Source organism: Anomalospiza imberbis, chromosome 4, assembly GCF_031753505.1.
Source record: "Anomalospiza imberbis isolate Cuckoo-Finch-1a 21T00152 chromosome 4, ASM3175350v1, whole genome shotgun sequence".
NCBI lineage: Eukaryota > Metazoa > Chordata > Aves > Passeriformes > Viduidae > Anomalospiza > Anomalospiza imberbis.
The window spans coordinates 17847366-17862566 of record NC_089684.1 but is presented as its reverse complement, the minus strand read 5'-3'; the positions used below and the strand labels follow the sequence as shown (position 1 = coordinate 17862566).

At 49.5% G+C, this 15201-nt stretch overlaps 2 protein-coding genes across 6 annotated transcripts in view; one reads left to right on the top strand and one right to left on the bottom strand.

The window, feature by feature from the left end:
* Window positions 1-1019: 1019 nt before the first annotated feature.
* The window catches only part of MFHAS1 (multifunctional ROCO family signaling regulator 1), a 33287-nt gene continuing 19105 nt past the window's right edge, over window positions 1020-15201 (top strand). For 2 of the 4 annotated variants that reach the window (XR_010998110.1, XM_068187318.1), the window contains exon 1: window positions 1024-4342. Coding sequence is in view for 1 of the 4 variants with exons in the window: in XM_068187318.1 (XP_068043419.1) it covers window positions 1156-4342 (3187 nt within the window). In the remaining 3 variants the exon portion in view is untranslated. Of the gene's footprint in view, window positions 4343-15201 lie in introns of all 4 variants that reach the window. The other 2 variants (XR_010998112.1, XR_010998111.1) reach the window with 2 other exon arrangements.
* Window positions 1135-15201, bottom strand: part of LOC137472320 (ribonuclease CL2-like) — a 170570-nt gene continuing 156503 nt past the window's right edge. For both annotated transcript variants that reach the window (XM_068187344.1, XM_068187345.1), the window contains exon 3: window positions 1135-1144. The gene's annotated coding sequence lies outside the window, so the exon portion shown is untranslated. The remainder of the gene's footprint in view (window positions 1145-15201) is intronic.

Here is a 15201-nt window from a genome sequence, read left to right as displayed (position 1 = left end):
TGGTAGCTGTTAGAACAAGGTGAAAGGTTACTTCCACGGTGAAAGGAAGCACCAAAGCCCCCAAGGCATGCTGGAGTGTCCAGTGCAGAACAAAGAAAATGACGTTTAAAAATCTGTGAACCTTTGGCCACGGTGCTTCGCTGACATTTGTAAGGGTAAGGTCGCACATCTCGGCAAAACTGAGTGCCCACAGCCTCCGTCACCCTGATTCGCGGCTCCGCTATAAAGGGGCTCTATTCCCCCTCGATAGCAGAGGTGGAAATTTCCACGCCTATTTCTCCGACCCCCTGGAACGAAGCTTGACTGAGGAATCTGAATAAGGCAGTGATTAGGGTCTGGCCAGACGGATGCAGCACAGGAAACAAAGCACGGCAGGAAGGTGGCAGAGTTGCTCCGATTAACCAGAGGGCTGCAGGCTTTCGCATTCTCTCAACACGGAAGAACATTTACTGAATGGGAAGAAAGGTTAACCTCGGTTTCTTGCAGGGCTGGATGAAAAATCAGCCCTTGCCTCGAGAAAAAATGACAGGGGGCAATATAGCAGCTTCTGCGGTAACTCCGTGGTGAGTCGGGCGGCTCGCAAAACTCTTAGCGAGCCCAGGCGCAGGGCGAGACCCGGGGCGGCGGCTGTCACACACCGGGTCCCGGCGAAGCGCCGGCACCGCCACCGGCACCGCCACCGGCACCGCCACCGGCACCGCCACCGGCACCGCCACCGCTGCTGCCCCACCGCCTCCGGGGCCAGGCGGGCTCACCCCGCCGGGGCACCCGAAGGGCCGCTCTCTCAGGCGTTGCCGGGGGTAGGAGCCGCAGGCCAGGAGTCTCAGGCCAGCACACGGACCCTTCCTTCCCGGGGAGAAGGGGCCGGTGCCCGGCAGGCAGGGGCGGAGTGTTCCCCAGAGGCAAGGCCGGCTCTCCCCGGCGCGGGGGCGGCGCGGCGCTGCCGGGGCCGGGCCGTGACCGCGTCCCGCCTCCGGCGGGGCGGTGGCGGCGGTACGTGCGCGGGGCGGCGCGGCGGCAGTACCGGCGCGGAGCCTCGAGCCCGTCGCGGCGGCGGCGACGCGCAGCGCGGCCGCGCCCATGGCGAGCAGCGGCGGCGGCGGCGGCGGCGGCAGCAGGTAGGGTCGGGCGGGGCGGGGGCCCGCTCCCCCGGCCATGGCTCAGACGGAGCCCCCGAAGGCGGTGCGGCTGTGGCGCGATGCCGCCCTGCGCGCACGGAAGCTGCGGGGCGGCCCCGGCGAGACCGAGCCCGAGCCGGACGCGGGGCCGCCGGGGGGGCCGCCGCCGCCCCCCGGTGCCGCCGCTCCTCGCCACCCGTCCCTGGCGGCGGCGGCGCTGGGGGAGCTGGAGGCGCTGAACCTGAGCGGGCGGGGGCTGGAGGAGCTGCCCGAGGAGGTGGGTGCCGCCCTGAGCGGGCTGCGGGTGCTCAGCCTGCGGCGCAACCGGCTGGGCCGCCTGCCCACCGCCGCCCTGCGCCACCTGGGCCGCCTGGCCGAGCTCGACCTCAGCCACAACCGGCTGCGGGGCCTGGGGGACGGCGGGGCGCTGGCGGGGCTGCGGGGCCTGCGCAAGCTCAGCCTCAGCCACAACGAACTGGGCGCCGAGGGCCCGGGGCTGCCCCCCCGCCTCGCCGAGCTGGGCTGCCTCGAGGAGCTCGACCTCAGCTTCAACCGCCTGCGCCGCCTGCCCGAGGGCCTGGGCCGTCTGCGGCACCTCCGCACCCTCGACGTCGACCACAACCTGCTGCCCTCCTTCCCTGCCCCGCTGCTGGAGCTGGCCGCCCTGGAGGAGCTCGACTGTTCCGGCAACCGCCACCTCGGGGCCCTGCCCGAGGGCATTGCTGCTCTCCGCCGCCTCAAGATCCTCTGGCTCAGCGGCACCGGGCTGGCATCCCTTCCCGAGGGTCTCTGCCAGCTGAGTGCCCTCGAGAGCCTCATGCTGGACGGCAACCGGCTGGAGGCACTGCCCGCTGGCTTCGGCAGACTACAGCGGCTCAAGATGCTGAACCTCTCATCCAACCTGCTGGGGGAGTTCCCCTCTGCGATCTTGGCACTGCCCAGTCTGGAGGAGCTCTACCTGAGCCGCAACCAGCTCACCGTGCTGCCCCCTCACCTCTGTCAGCTCCACCAGCTCCGCACTCTCTGGCTGGACAACAACCGCATCCGCTACCTGCCTGACTCCATTGTGCTCCTCCACAGCCTAGAGGAGCTGGTCCTGCAAGGCAACCAGATCGCCATCCTGCCCGAGGGCTTCGGGCAGCTTTCCCGTGTCACCCTTTGGAAGATCAAAGACAACCCCCTCATCCAGCCCCCCTATGAGGTGTGCATGAAAGGCATCCCCTACATCGCAGCTTACCAGCAGGAGCTGGCCCACTCTCAGCCTGCCCTCAAACCTCGCCTCAAACTAGTCCTCATGGGCCTAAAGGATGCAGGAAAGACTCTGCTGAGACGGTGCCTCATGGAGGAAAATGAGCAGAGAGAGGACATGGGAAGCCTGGAGGCAGGGAATACCCAGCACAGAGGATCTCCTGGGCAACAGCAGGACATTGGGAGGGTGGCAGTTGGGTGTTGTCCCTTTCCAGAGCCTCAGGACAATTCTTCAGCTCGGGTACCTGTCATGCAGCAGGTAGACCATCTCCCTGTTGAGTGGCAGGACATCCCTTCTCGTGTGCCCTCTCACCGAGCAAAAGGGGACGCAACATCCCCTGCACCGTCACTGCCACCCAATGTGCCCCGAGTACCACTGGGGCTAGGACTGTCAGGAGGCAGTAAGGGCATCGAGGTGATGGACTGGACAGCAGATGCAGAGAGGGGCCTGACATTCATTGTGTATGAGCTGGCGGGGGATCCGAGCTATGATGTGATCCAGTCTTTCTTCCTCTCCCCTGGAGCCTTGTACGTGCTGGTGGTGAATTTGAGTGCCTACGTCCCTCAGCACTTCTACCCCTCTGTGGGCTATTTCTTACACTGGCTCAGTTCCAAGGTGCCCCATGCTGTAGTGTGCATGGTGGGAACCCATGCTGACCTCTGTGCGGAGCGGGAGTTGGAAGAGAAGTGCCTGGACATCCATCACCAGATCGCTCAGCAGGAGAAGAGGGATGCTGAGGGACTCCAGAGCTTAGTCCAGCAGGTGGATGAGGCTCTTGGACAGGACTTTGACCTGCGCTGCTCCAGCCCGCATGCTGCCTTTTACGGGGTCTCAGACAAGAACTTGAGGCGAAAGAAAGCCCAGTTTCAGTATCTTCTCAACCACCGCCCACAGATCCTGTCTCCAGTGCTGCCTTTCAGCTGCCAGGACCGTTGCCAGGTGCGTCGCCTGCGGGACAAGCTCCTCTCGGTGGCTGAGCACCGGGATATCTTCCCAAACCTGCACCGGGTGTTGCCCAAGTCCTGGCAAGTGCTGGAGGAGCTGCACTTCCAGCCCCAAGCTCAGCAGTTGTGGCTTAGCTGGTGGGACTCTGCCCGGCTGGGCTTGCAGGCAGGCCTGACGGAGGATCGGCTGCAGAGTGCCCTGTCCTACCTGCATGAGAGTGGAAAGCTGCTCTACTTTGAGGAGCATCTCACCTTGCGGGAGTATGTGTTCCACAACCTGCCGCGGCTCATTGACATCCTCAATGTATTTTGCCAGCGGGATGCTACCGTGCTGCTCCAGAAACTGCTCAGCGACACCCAGATTGATGAACTGAGGACCACTCAGCTCCATCATTACGTGGAGGGCTTCTTGCTGCATGGCCTTCTTCCTGCCCATGTTATCCGTCTCCTTCTTAAGCCGCATGTCCAGAGTCGGGAGGATCTGCAGCTCATTCTGGAGCTGCTGGAGAAGATGGGGCTATGTTACTGTGTCAACAAACCCAAATGCAAGCCCTTAAATGGGGCAGCTGCTTGGTACAAGTTTCCCTGCTACGTGAAAAATGAGGTGCCCCATGCGGAGGCATGGATCAACGGCACCAATCTGAGCGGACAGTCCTTCGTGGTCGAGCAGCTGCAGATTGAATATAGCTTTCCATTCATTTTCCCACCCGGCTTGTTTGCACGCTACAGTGTCCAGATTAACAGCCACGTGGTTCAGCGGTCAGATGGCAAATACCAGATTTATGCCTACCGGGGAAAGGTGCCTGTGGTGGTGAGTTACCGGCCTGCCAGGGGAGCTCTGCAGCCAGACACTCTGTCTATTGCTAGTCATGCGTCCCTACCAAATATCTGGACAGCTTGGCAAGCTATTACGCCTTTAGTGGAAGAACTGAATGTCCTGCTCCAGGAATGGCCGGGCCTGTACTACACTGTGCATGTCCTCTGTTCAAAGTGCCTTAAAAGAGGGTCACCCAACCCACACACTTTTCCAGGTAAGGCACAGCCCAGCTTGCCTTTCATCTCTTTTGGAGCTTTGTCCCTTCTAAAAAGGTGTCTTATGAGGTCAGCCCTAGCTCTGTTTTTTTTTCTTTTTCTTTTCTTCTCTGCTCTAACTCCTTTCCCTGGTGGTTTGAGTCATGAGAGAAAATATTAGGGTAGCTCCAAGGAGACAGGCTTAAAATAACCCTATTCTGAGAGGAGGGGGGTGTTACATCCCCCTTTGTCTGTGCCTTTTCTCTCTGCTTTTTGGGTTTTCGCCTGAGGGTTGGCAGTGCCATTGTTGAGAAGTCTCTGACCTGTCCTCCTTGTTTTGATTCCTGTGGTGTTGTGGTTTTTTTCTCCCTAGTTCCTTTTACCCTGCAGCTCTCACTTCCTTGGAGCTATTTGTAAACACAAATAGAGATGCCTGAAACATTGCAGGTATCCCCTGTTCCCCCCTTCAAACCTGCACCCCCAAAACCTGGCCTATGCTGCAGTCTCTCTGAATGCAGGAAAGCTCCTCCTGGTAGACAATGGGTGTGTTGGTCTCCAAAGCCATGTGTAAAAAGAGCTTTTTCTGAGCATTCTTTGAGCCCTGTCTCTAGTGGGAAGCATTTCTCACTGAAGAGAGAAAGATACTCCATCTTCTTTGTTTAAGTGTCTCAACTAGAACTGATTCCCGAACTGTGCCTTTTGGAGCTGTTCTCAAGCGCATTTTATTTTCCTTCCTTAAATGAAAAAGCATAACCTCTCTCTTCTGGAACATGACTGGTCGTGGTGCTTTTTAAAGCTGTCACCTCTAAAGTTGTGATTTTTATCGGTGGTGTTTTCCAGCAGCATCTGTTTCACTTTGTGCATGCAGGTACTGCTTTCTAACTGGTGTCCTCCCTGCTCCGCTTGGGTTTGCTCTGCAGCTTGCAGGGTGCCATGGGAAATGTGCTTTGATGTGTAAATCTGCATGAAATCAAAACACACTCTGGACTGTGAGCAATGCTCCAGAAATCTGCATTTTAACAACCATGTTGGAGGTGTGTTGGAACATTATTAAGAGGTAGCCTGAAATTGTGCAGGGAACTGTAACACGATTTGACATAGATTAAGCAGTGGTGCTGAATTTGTTCATAAGCAAATGTGATGAATAAGGTGTGGATTTTTTGGGATTTGATTTCTTTTTTTGTTGTTGTTTTTTGTTTTTTTTTCCTCCGGATGCATAGAATAAGGAGGTGCAGTTTGCTCCTCAGCCTGAATCCTGGCTCCATCAGCTGTATCTCCCTCCAGCTGTTCACTTATGTAAGAGCCATTGGACTGGGGAGGTGAACCCATGCTGTGAGACATGCTGAGTGATATCTTGTTGCTGACATGGTGCATAGGGCAATGTGATCTGCTTTCCAAAAAAAAACAAACTCTGGAAACTGAAAACACCAAACCTGGCACAAAACCCCTGAAAAAAAACCCAACTACCCTCCCTAAAACCTGCCAAAATTAGTCAAGACAGCAGACATGTGAACTTGCAGTGTGATGGGCACCTATTGAAGATTTAGCTTGTGAATTCCAGTCTCCAGTCATGCATCTCTTTTATTTTTTTTTAACTGGTGAATGCTTTGTGGCTGTCCCTTTTCTCCCTCTGAGTAGATGATGCTTTAAAATGGAAATTTGAAGAGGAGCCAGACTGTCTGCAGGCAGTTGGTGTTGTTACTGACCCCAGTGATGGTCAGAGCAGGTTCAGAAGCACGAGAGGGGCATTGAAGGGCCTTTTCCTTTGGACTCGGCTGTGCTACGTATGTTTTCTTAGAGGTGGGAAAGGATTTGTCTCACCTGGGAGCCAGGGCAGGTGTGCTGGGAAGGGAAGGCTCAGGTAAGCTGTGTGCTGAGCACAGGAGCTGGGGCTTGTGTGCCAGATCTCCAAATGACACCTGGGTGATGCTGCCTGTGGAAAGGGGGTTGCAGCATTTTTGAGGCACTCCAGCAGGGAATATAGGCCCTGTTATCAGGGACACATAATGATAGCATCCCAGGTATGACCCTGCCTTGGGGTAGGGAATGGCTCTCTTAAACATGGATACTGTGTGACTCTAGCTGGGAGAACACCAGATAAACATGTTTAAAAGGCAAGGCTGATCTGTGGAAATGCTGAAGAGTGATGAAATTAATATATTGAGAAGCCTGCTTGTTGTCATGGATGATGCTTAAATCTAGCCCAGGTTTGATCTAGACTATATGAAAAATGTGAACTGTGATTTGACTTAGGAGGCCTGTATGTCTGCATTTAATCTAAAATATTCCTTGCTGTGTATCTGCTCTATGAATAAAAGACTTGTTTAGGAGCCCCTAATTGGCAATTGTGAAGCTCAAGACTTTTTTTCCTCCCAATTTTGTTGATCAGGAGGTGTGCATGTTTAAGTCATGCTGCCAAGCTTGCTGTCATGCAAGTGAATCATGATTGGTGTCATTTTTGACAAGGTGTAGGAAAGAGAGGGGTCTAATGTTAGGAAAATATGTAGTGAGGGAGATGTCTGTGTTTCTTTCCAAGCTCTTTTAGTAGAAATCACTGGCAATTACAATGCTCCTAATACTTAAATAGGTCTGTGGGCTTTTTAGGACTGCACAGAAGAAGTGCTTTGCAGCCAGTTGACCTTAATAAGGGAAATATTTCTGTGTAGACACTGCCAAATTTGTGCTCAAAAATGGAAGTGCAGTCTGGCTCTCTGTGTGGTTGTGCAATCTGTGTCGTCATTCATGAAACTGATGGTGCATTCTTTGGTCATCCAAAATTTTTATTAGAATTCTTTTCAAAAAGGGAGTTCACGAGTTGAGGATTAATTTTTGCTTTTCCTCTCCTTTCTTTCCTCTCTGTCCTGCACACTATAGCTTCCATTGATAATACACACAGAAATACTCTAGGAATAGGGCTACTGTGCATAGAAATGGTAAATAAAAATTGAGATTCTGGATTCTGTTGTCTGAGGGTTTATTGCAAAGAGTAAATGAAAGTGACATAAAAATGCCTTGTTGGGGTCCTTTTAAGGAAGTTTTTGTGTTTGAAACCGTTTTGTAGCTGGGTGAAATAGTAACTGAATTGGCATCTGAGCTGAAATCTCAGTGTGCTTTGAGGCTGCAGTCATCCACTTGGCTGATAACAACTCAGTGTGTTAGATTGGTTTTTTTTCTTTTACATTTGCACTGTATGTAAATGAAAGTGTCCCTACCAGGCTAAGAAAGTCATATCTGTCTTTGAGTGACCAACAGGAATGGTTCACCTCTCCAAGACATTAAGACCTCAGCTGGGTCATCACAGGCATTGTGAAATGCTCTAATTTCTATGTGATGTTCTTTTAGCCCCTGGACTGAAGAGCTTTTAGGTTATTCATGTCCTGTAAGCTATTAAGTGACTTGAGATTGGGGGGTGGAGGTGGCTTGCCATCTGTCTGATAGTAGACACGTGTGCTTTGTTTGGACAAATGTGACTGGATTTTCCAAGCTTGTGTTCATATGCACCTGCTAACTGCCCTGCTGCTGTTTCCCCTTGCCCTGTGCTAGGCTGGGTGTGGGTCACCACAGCCTCTTCCAGACTGTCTTTTGTACAAGGTGTCCTGATGTCCTATGCATGATTCTTCTGGTGTTTGGGCTGGGAGGAATTATGTTTGACCAGTGGTTTTCCTTTATTCCTGCCTTGTGAAGGGGCTGTATGAGTGTAGACATAAGAAAGTCAGAGTCTGTGTCCATCGCAGAAGACAGCCAAAATGCTGTCCCAAGTAAGATAAGGTGATGTGGGTTTCCACAGAGTAAAAACATGACAACACATAGAAAGCCATGGGCAAAGATACTGTGTGAGCCTAGCAGCCCCTGTCCAAAAGGATGCTCCACAGCTATTGGGGAGCATTGAAAGGCTCTAGAGGACTATCAAAAGGTCTCTTGTGGAAAGAAAGTGCACATCTGCCACCTGCCTTGCTATCCCCTTCTTGAGGTATCAGAGCAGGGAGGAGATCACAAGCTTCTACTCTGCCTGTCCTCCACATTGAGGGTGAGCAGAAGCAGGGATTATACTGCCAGTCACTTAAGGGGTACAGATGGACGTATCATAGTGTAGTTCCCCTGTGGGCCTCTCTGTCATGGCTAGAGCAGGGCTGAATAGGCTGCCATATGCACATGATTCAAAGTGAACCATGCTCACCTGCTCTGAGTTGGAGTCAAAAGCTATCATGACCTCCCTTGGTGGCTGGGATGGAGTCAGGAGACTGAGAGGTGGAAGATCCTGTGGTGTGTCATGCTGTCGAGTCACCCCACGCAAGGTAAGCTGAGAGCAGGTGAGACTGGTTTTGTCAGAAGGGCTCTGAAGTTGCTTCAAAATCTGAGGTGCTGCTTGCTGAAAGGCTCATGTCAGGTATCTAATTCCACTTTGTAGTCATGCTTTAAGTAGCTGGGGTTCTTTTCACAGACAATTGCAGCAGAGCAACACCTGCTTGTTACAGAACCTGACGCTAACATTAAGGCAGCCTTCTATTTTCCCTGTTTGCGGGTGGAATCTTTTTTGCTTGACTTTCAGAGTAGATGCTGTGGCTGTTTTGGGGCTGTTGTCACACTATCCTCCAGGCTGTGGCTTCAGCAGAGTACTAATTGGAGACAGTGGGACAAGACCTCAGCACCATGTGAGCTTTGGATGTGGATGATCTGGGTGGCAGGATGAAGCTGAACATGGCCCTGTGGTTCAAGAGAAGAAGAGCAGAGATTGGTTGTTTGACTTGGGGAAGCTACTGTCGTTCTGTGGCTCTAGCATGGATAATTAAGTTTACTGACTAGAGCTGATTTCTATGCAGACCGGGGCTTGTGCCTGACAGTCTGGCTAGGGAGAATGCAGGAACAGGAGGGAATGTGGTTGCCAGAAGAAATGCCTTCTTACAGCTGTCCTGCAGTGTCTGGTTACCTCATATTGTGTGTGTTTGGGGGCTTTTTTTTTAAGCTCTTAATATAGAACTTGCTAAAATTACTTGAAATTAGAATGGCAACATGCACACTTAACACTGCTTGAAGAAATCCTCTTTCTTGCTTGAAGGAATCTTCTTCCTTACTCAAGAAGTTCCTATGCATTTCTGATTAAAAAAAAAAAGCTTTCCTGTTATATCAGCTCTGGTACAGGGAAGCTCTTCTGGTTTGTCCCTTAACAACTTGTCTTTCCCTGACCTGTTCCCCATGGAGGTCATCTCTGGGCATTGAGCCTCTGGACTTTGATCTGCCACCACTGAACCAGGGAGATGCTAGATTTGGTTGAATGGATCTTTTTGGTTTGGTTAGTGAAGCAAAGCAGAGTTCTTGACCTTCAATGCATTACTTTTTTTGTTTGTGTTTTTGGTTTGTGTTTTTTATTACAGTTGTTGAAATTTGTCTCTGCAGGAAATGACCTATAAAAGAGTTGCTGGGTACCAAATGATTCTTTGTGGCATTGTGTGAGATCTGTTTAAAAGCTACTGACTGTGATGGTGAGATAAGCTGTTGTCGGAGGTTTTCCCCTCTCTGGAGTCAGTTGATTATGTGAGAACTGATTTGTGTGCTGCTTCACATGCTTTCAGGTATCATGAAACATGCTTTGCATTGTCTTGTGTGCTCACACATCTGGTGATATGATACCTGCTTCTACAAGCACTGAAGTGGGAAAAGTTTTCCTGAGTAAGTTTAGTTGAGATTTAGCACGTGAACGATCCACATGCAGGTGTATTACAGGGTCTACTCCTCATGCATCTCAGGAGAGGATGGTGGGAAATCACCAACAGTGCTGAATCTTGGTCATTTGGGGATGTGAACATGTTACTTGACATTGGGATAGAGATGTAAAAAAACATTTTCAGTTTAAAAACAAAATAAGAGTGCATCTGGTAGGTAATTCTCCTGTATGCTGTGGTGTCAATTGTTTTTTCAGTATTAAGCAGGCAACTGTGATAGCCTAGGGCGCTCTCAAATTAGTAATGTGCTAGTAATAGTGCAGACTACTTGTTTGGCTCTTGAAAGCAATTTGCTAGGGAAGAAGGGGAAAAAATTTATGTAGTGAAAAGTCCTGTGTGGGGTTTGAATTCTTGGAAATCATCGGTGTACAATTTTTTTTTCCTACCTCACCCCCATTGTGAATAGAGCAAGAATAACCTCTGTAGATATGTAAATAATAAAATTGTGTTCTGGGGGCTGAGTACAAGGTGATCCTTATGTCCTTTTAACTCCCTCTCCTTATTTGTGGTACCTGTGCTTGTCACACAGATGTGGACAACTGCGAGAAAAAAATGGCTGGTGGCTTTGTTAGAAATTTAATTTGGGATGTTCAGATGTACTGAACATTCCCACCTTGGAGGGCTTAATGGTTCTTCCTCAGGAGGCTGCTGGAGACTGAAGACATATTGCACTTGTGGTATTTTCCTGGCTAAAGCTTGGTGGCAACACTGATCAAGTTGCCAACATGGTCAGTGGTACTGTGGTTTCAGACTTAGGCAGGTTCTGTGGCTAGGGGTAACTTGTCTGTGGCCAGTGGATGGAGGCTGTGCTCAGGCTGAGCTGTGACTGCTGGAGTGCTTGACTGCTGGAGTTGGTTGTGGTTTAAAGCAAGACTTTAATTTCAGATTTGTTTTTTTGTTTTCCTAGTGGTCATTGTCAAGAGCTCTGAGCTTTACCCAAAGGTGTCCCGAGTACACTCCTTACTGGTTTTAGCTGTGGATTCCTGGGGGATGAGTGTGAAAATGGCCTAGGACCTACGGACTTTACAAGGTAGCATTAATTTTGAATTGGTAGTTGAGCATGGCAAGCTCTGCATGAATCAAACAACAGCTTTGAGATGAGCAAGGTGCTTCAGTTGGGAAGGCCATTAAACTGAGTGCTTTGTGAAGATCAGACAGGACTGAGCTCTGAGGGCAAGTAACCTTCAGCACAAAATAAAGTTCAGTCTCAAATCCTGTTCAGACCTGCCTTGTATTGCCAAGTGCTGACTCGGATTTGGTGCTTGAACACTCCAGGAAGCAGCTGTATTGTTGTTGATCTAGGATACATTGAGTTGTGCGGATAAGATGATGTGAGACTTCTGCTGGGCTTTTATTGGTGGGATTTTGCAAGCTTTTCCAAGTGCATTTCTGCAAGACTCTTTATGGCAGCAATACCAGGATATCTCTTTTATCCAGTTTTAGAATGATGTTTGCCAAGAGTCCAGTTTAGAGAAGCATTTTTATTTGTGTTATCTGAGGGAACCTACAGTGTTCTGGGAAAGCTCCTTCCTCCTTCATTCATGGTACCCATTGCTTTCTGTAGAGTTTTCAGTCTCTTCCTGTTACAGTGTGCCAGGAACAAAACAAAGGTACAACAGTGGTAGGACAAAGATTTATATGCCTCATGCCCACAAATGACTCGTGATAAAATTAATATTGTAGGTTTTTGTCCTAACAGAATACCAAATTATGGCACACTTCACTCAACACTTGTTTCTTGAATGATGTGTACATAGTAACTTTCTAGTCTGTGTGCTGAATTCCTCTTGGAGCATGTTCTTTACATTTTTAGCAGGTGTTTTTCTCTCCAGCAATACCCAGTGAGCAGTGGTATCTGATAAGGCACAGATCCTGCCATACAGCAGGGTAGGGTTGTTTATGAACTTCCTGAAAAATTAATTGGCCGTGGTTTCCACAGCATCAAAATCTGCAGGGTTTGATTTGAGACAGAGGTGCTTGACCTAATTTGCTTCCAATGCATCTAGCAGTTTCTGCCCCAGGAAACCATGCAGTGGAAAAATATTGAAGGTGTACAGTGATTTGGCCTTGCTTGACTTTGAGAGACACATGCAGTGCCTTCTGTATCAGTGCAAGGTTGGCAGCAGAGGACTGCTAGAAGGGCTGATTTTTCCCTAGGCTATCCCAAAACAAGTGTTGTCACATTTAGGAAGATTCCCCCCACTTGCTGCATGGCCAACATACAGAGGGAGAGCTTCTTGCAGCAGAAGAAAAAGGTACCTTTGTCATGCTGTTTCTGAAAGTTTATGATGGACACAGCAGAACTGCAAAATTGTCCTGCAGTACATACAATGAGTCTGCATGGTGCAGCAGCTGCCTGCTGCATCTCTAGCTGTTGCTGTGGAACTCTGTTGCTGGCTATTTAGTACCTCTTTCCACTCCCTGTGGCCTCTTTCCTAAAAGGAGTAAGTAGTCAGGTATGGATGGCAAATAGTTTTTCTCTGAACAGATAGTGTTAGAAAGCAAGAACTTAGCAATGTGCAGAGTTGAAATGCACAGGCTGTACTGTCTGGAGGATGGAGAGGCAGGGACCTCTGTCTGAGGCTGGCTGACATAAGTCTTGTACTCTAAATATTCCTGTTGCCCATGTCCAAACAGTTGCATTTTCATCTCTCATTAAAATTCTCAGATAAATTGAGATCAATAAAGGAAGTACCAAAAGATGGGGTAATGGCTGGTGATAAAGGTCAATTCTGAGAAGTAGTCATCTCATATTGACGTTCCTGACACTTGAATTTTTATCTTTCCACCCTCTCTCTATATTTATATCGTGTCTAACTCACCAGTCTTGTACACATGTTCTCTTTTATTATGGGGAAAATAGCATGATTGTCAAATTGCTGATCTTTGCACTTTTCATGATTACATCCTCAATGTATAATAATATGCAGCTGTATTTATTGTGATGTGTAATAGGGAATAGTTCGAGTTGTTTACGTAGAATTCTTTTTTATTTTCCCAAAAAGAGCTGAACAGCTGGGACCATGTCTATATGGGACCAAAGTGGGACTTGAGGCAACTACATAACTTAGTTGTCCCCTTACTTTTGGAATTCTTCATCTGTGAAGCTGTGAGTGGCTCACAGGAGCAATGACCTTCATTAGCAGGGGGATTTAGTCATGATGGGACGCACAGGAGCTGGAGCAGAAGTGACAGTAGGGTGGCAGCAGGCTGCTCTGCACACCTTTGAGAGATCTGCTCTACAGAAGGCGTCTTGCAAATTGCAGACGCACCGGAGTAGCCACGGGGCATGGGAAATTGCAAATCCAGACAAACTGGTGTCTGACTCAGCAACAGCTGTGTGGTGACAAACTCTCACTTAATGATAGAGAGCTGTTTCTGGGTCTAAAATGTTTTTTTTAAGTGTGCTGTAGGTTGAGAGAACAGCTGCTGGCTTGGCCTCCACGGCCTTAATGTGGGCTTTGAGCCAGCCAGCTTCTGTCCCACTGCTGAACTTCCTGGTCACTCCATTTTGCACCACTGTATTGCTGAGCAGGCCAACTAGGAACAAGCAGTGAGAGCTGGAATAATCAGTTCTGGCTCAAAGTATTCCCTGGGTAGTCCTTTGGATGGGTTGGCTTTCTTGGGGAAGCCTCATCTGGACTGTATCTTCAGGAAGCCAGCATGCCGTGTTCAGAGAGAAACAAGCAGGTGGACCTCTCCACATTTCCAGGACATCCCAGGCAGGGGAAGGTGGACAAACTTATCCTTTTTATATGTCTGTGCTACTGCAATGAGAAGAAGAGATGAAGGATTTTATTTCCTCTCCTGGTCTGCACGGTGCGTCTTACGCCCTTGCTATGTGTGGCTGTATTTTTATATTGGGTTTGCATGGCAAGGTTTTGGTAGCAGGAATGGGGCTGTACAGAGTTTGCTCCTGTGAGAAGCTGCTGGACACTTTCCATCTCTCTGACAGCCAATGCCAGATGGCTTCAAGATGGACTCACCACTGGCCAAGGCCAAGCCCATCATCAATGGTGGTCGTACCTTTGGGATAACATATAAGAAGGTGAGAAAAACCAAAACCCCTTGCAGCAGCAATTGCAGCTGGAGCAGGTAGATGCCCGAAGGAGGCTGTGATCCTGTGAGAAGCCTGTGCTGGAGCAGACTTCAGACAGGACCTATGGACCCATGGAGAGAGGAGCCCACACTAGAGTAGGTTTGCTGTCAGGACTTACGAACCAATGAGGGACCCCAGTCCATGAAGAACTGCAGTCTGTGGGATGGGGCCCTACACTGGAGCAGGGGAAAAGTGTGAGGAGTCCTTTTCTTAGTAGGAAGGAGCAGCAGAGGCAGTCTGTGATGACCTGACTGCAGACCCCATTCCTGACCCTCGGTGCCACTGGAGAGGGAGGAGGTAGACAAAATTAGGAGGAAAAAGTCAGGAGTGAAGTTGAACCCAGGAAGAAGGACTGGATAGGGCAGAGGTGTTTTAAGATTTAGGTTTATTTCTCATTATCCTTCTCTGATTTGATTGGTAAAAAAAAATTAAAGTAATTTTTCACAGTTGAGTCTATTTTGCCCATGACAGCAACTGGTGAGTGATCTCTCCCTGCTCTTATCTCAATGAGTCTTTCATTGTATTTTCTCTCCCCTGTTCCCATTGAGGAAGGGAGTGATAGAGTGGCTTTGGTGGGCACGTAGCACCCAGCCAGGGTTAACCCACCACAATTTTATAGGCAGAACTGCTGGATGTGGTTGAATGTGCTGAAGCAGAGGGTGCTTGGTGGCAGGTTTCCAAACCAGGGAGTCAGCAGCAAGCACCAGGCCTACTTACACTCGTTGCATAATCAAATGAGTTTTCAGCTCCGTGTGCATTTCTCTGAATCTTCGTTTTGAACAGCCTCTTTCTTTGTCTGAAAGATTTTCGTGTTCTTATTTCAGACAGTGATGCATGCACTAGATTTGGAAAAGTCTCACATCCATATGACTCTGGTATATCAAAGTGGCTAAATTTAGAAAATCTAATAAAAAAGAGCTTCCCCTTCCTGTGATCTGACATAATGTTTCTTGGTCGCTGTTATTTTTACTATGGAACAGCTTAAATCTATTTTGGTTGGGCACTAAGTGATGGCTACAGTGTGAAAGAAGAAATTTGTTTCTGTGAAGTCAGGCAGCCG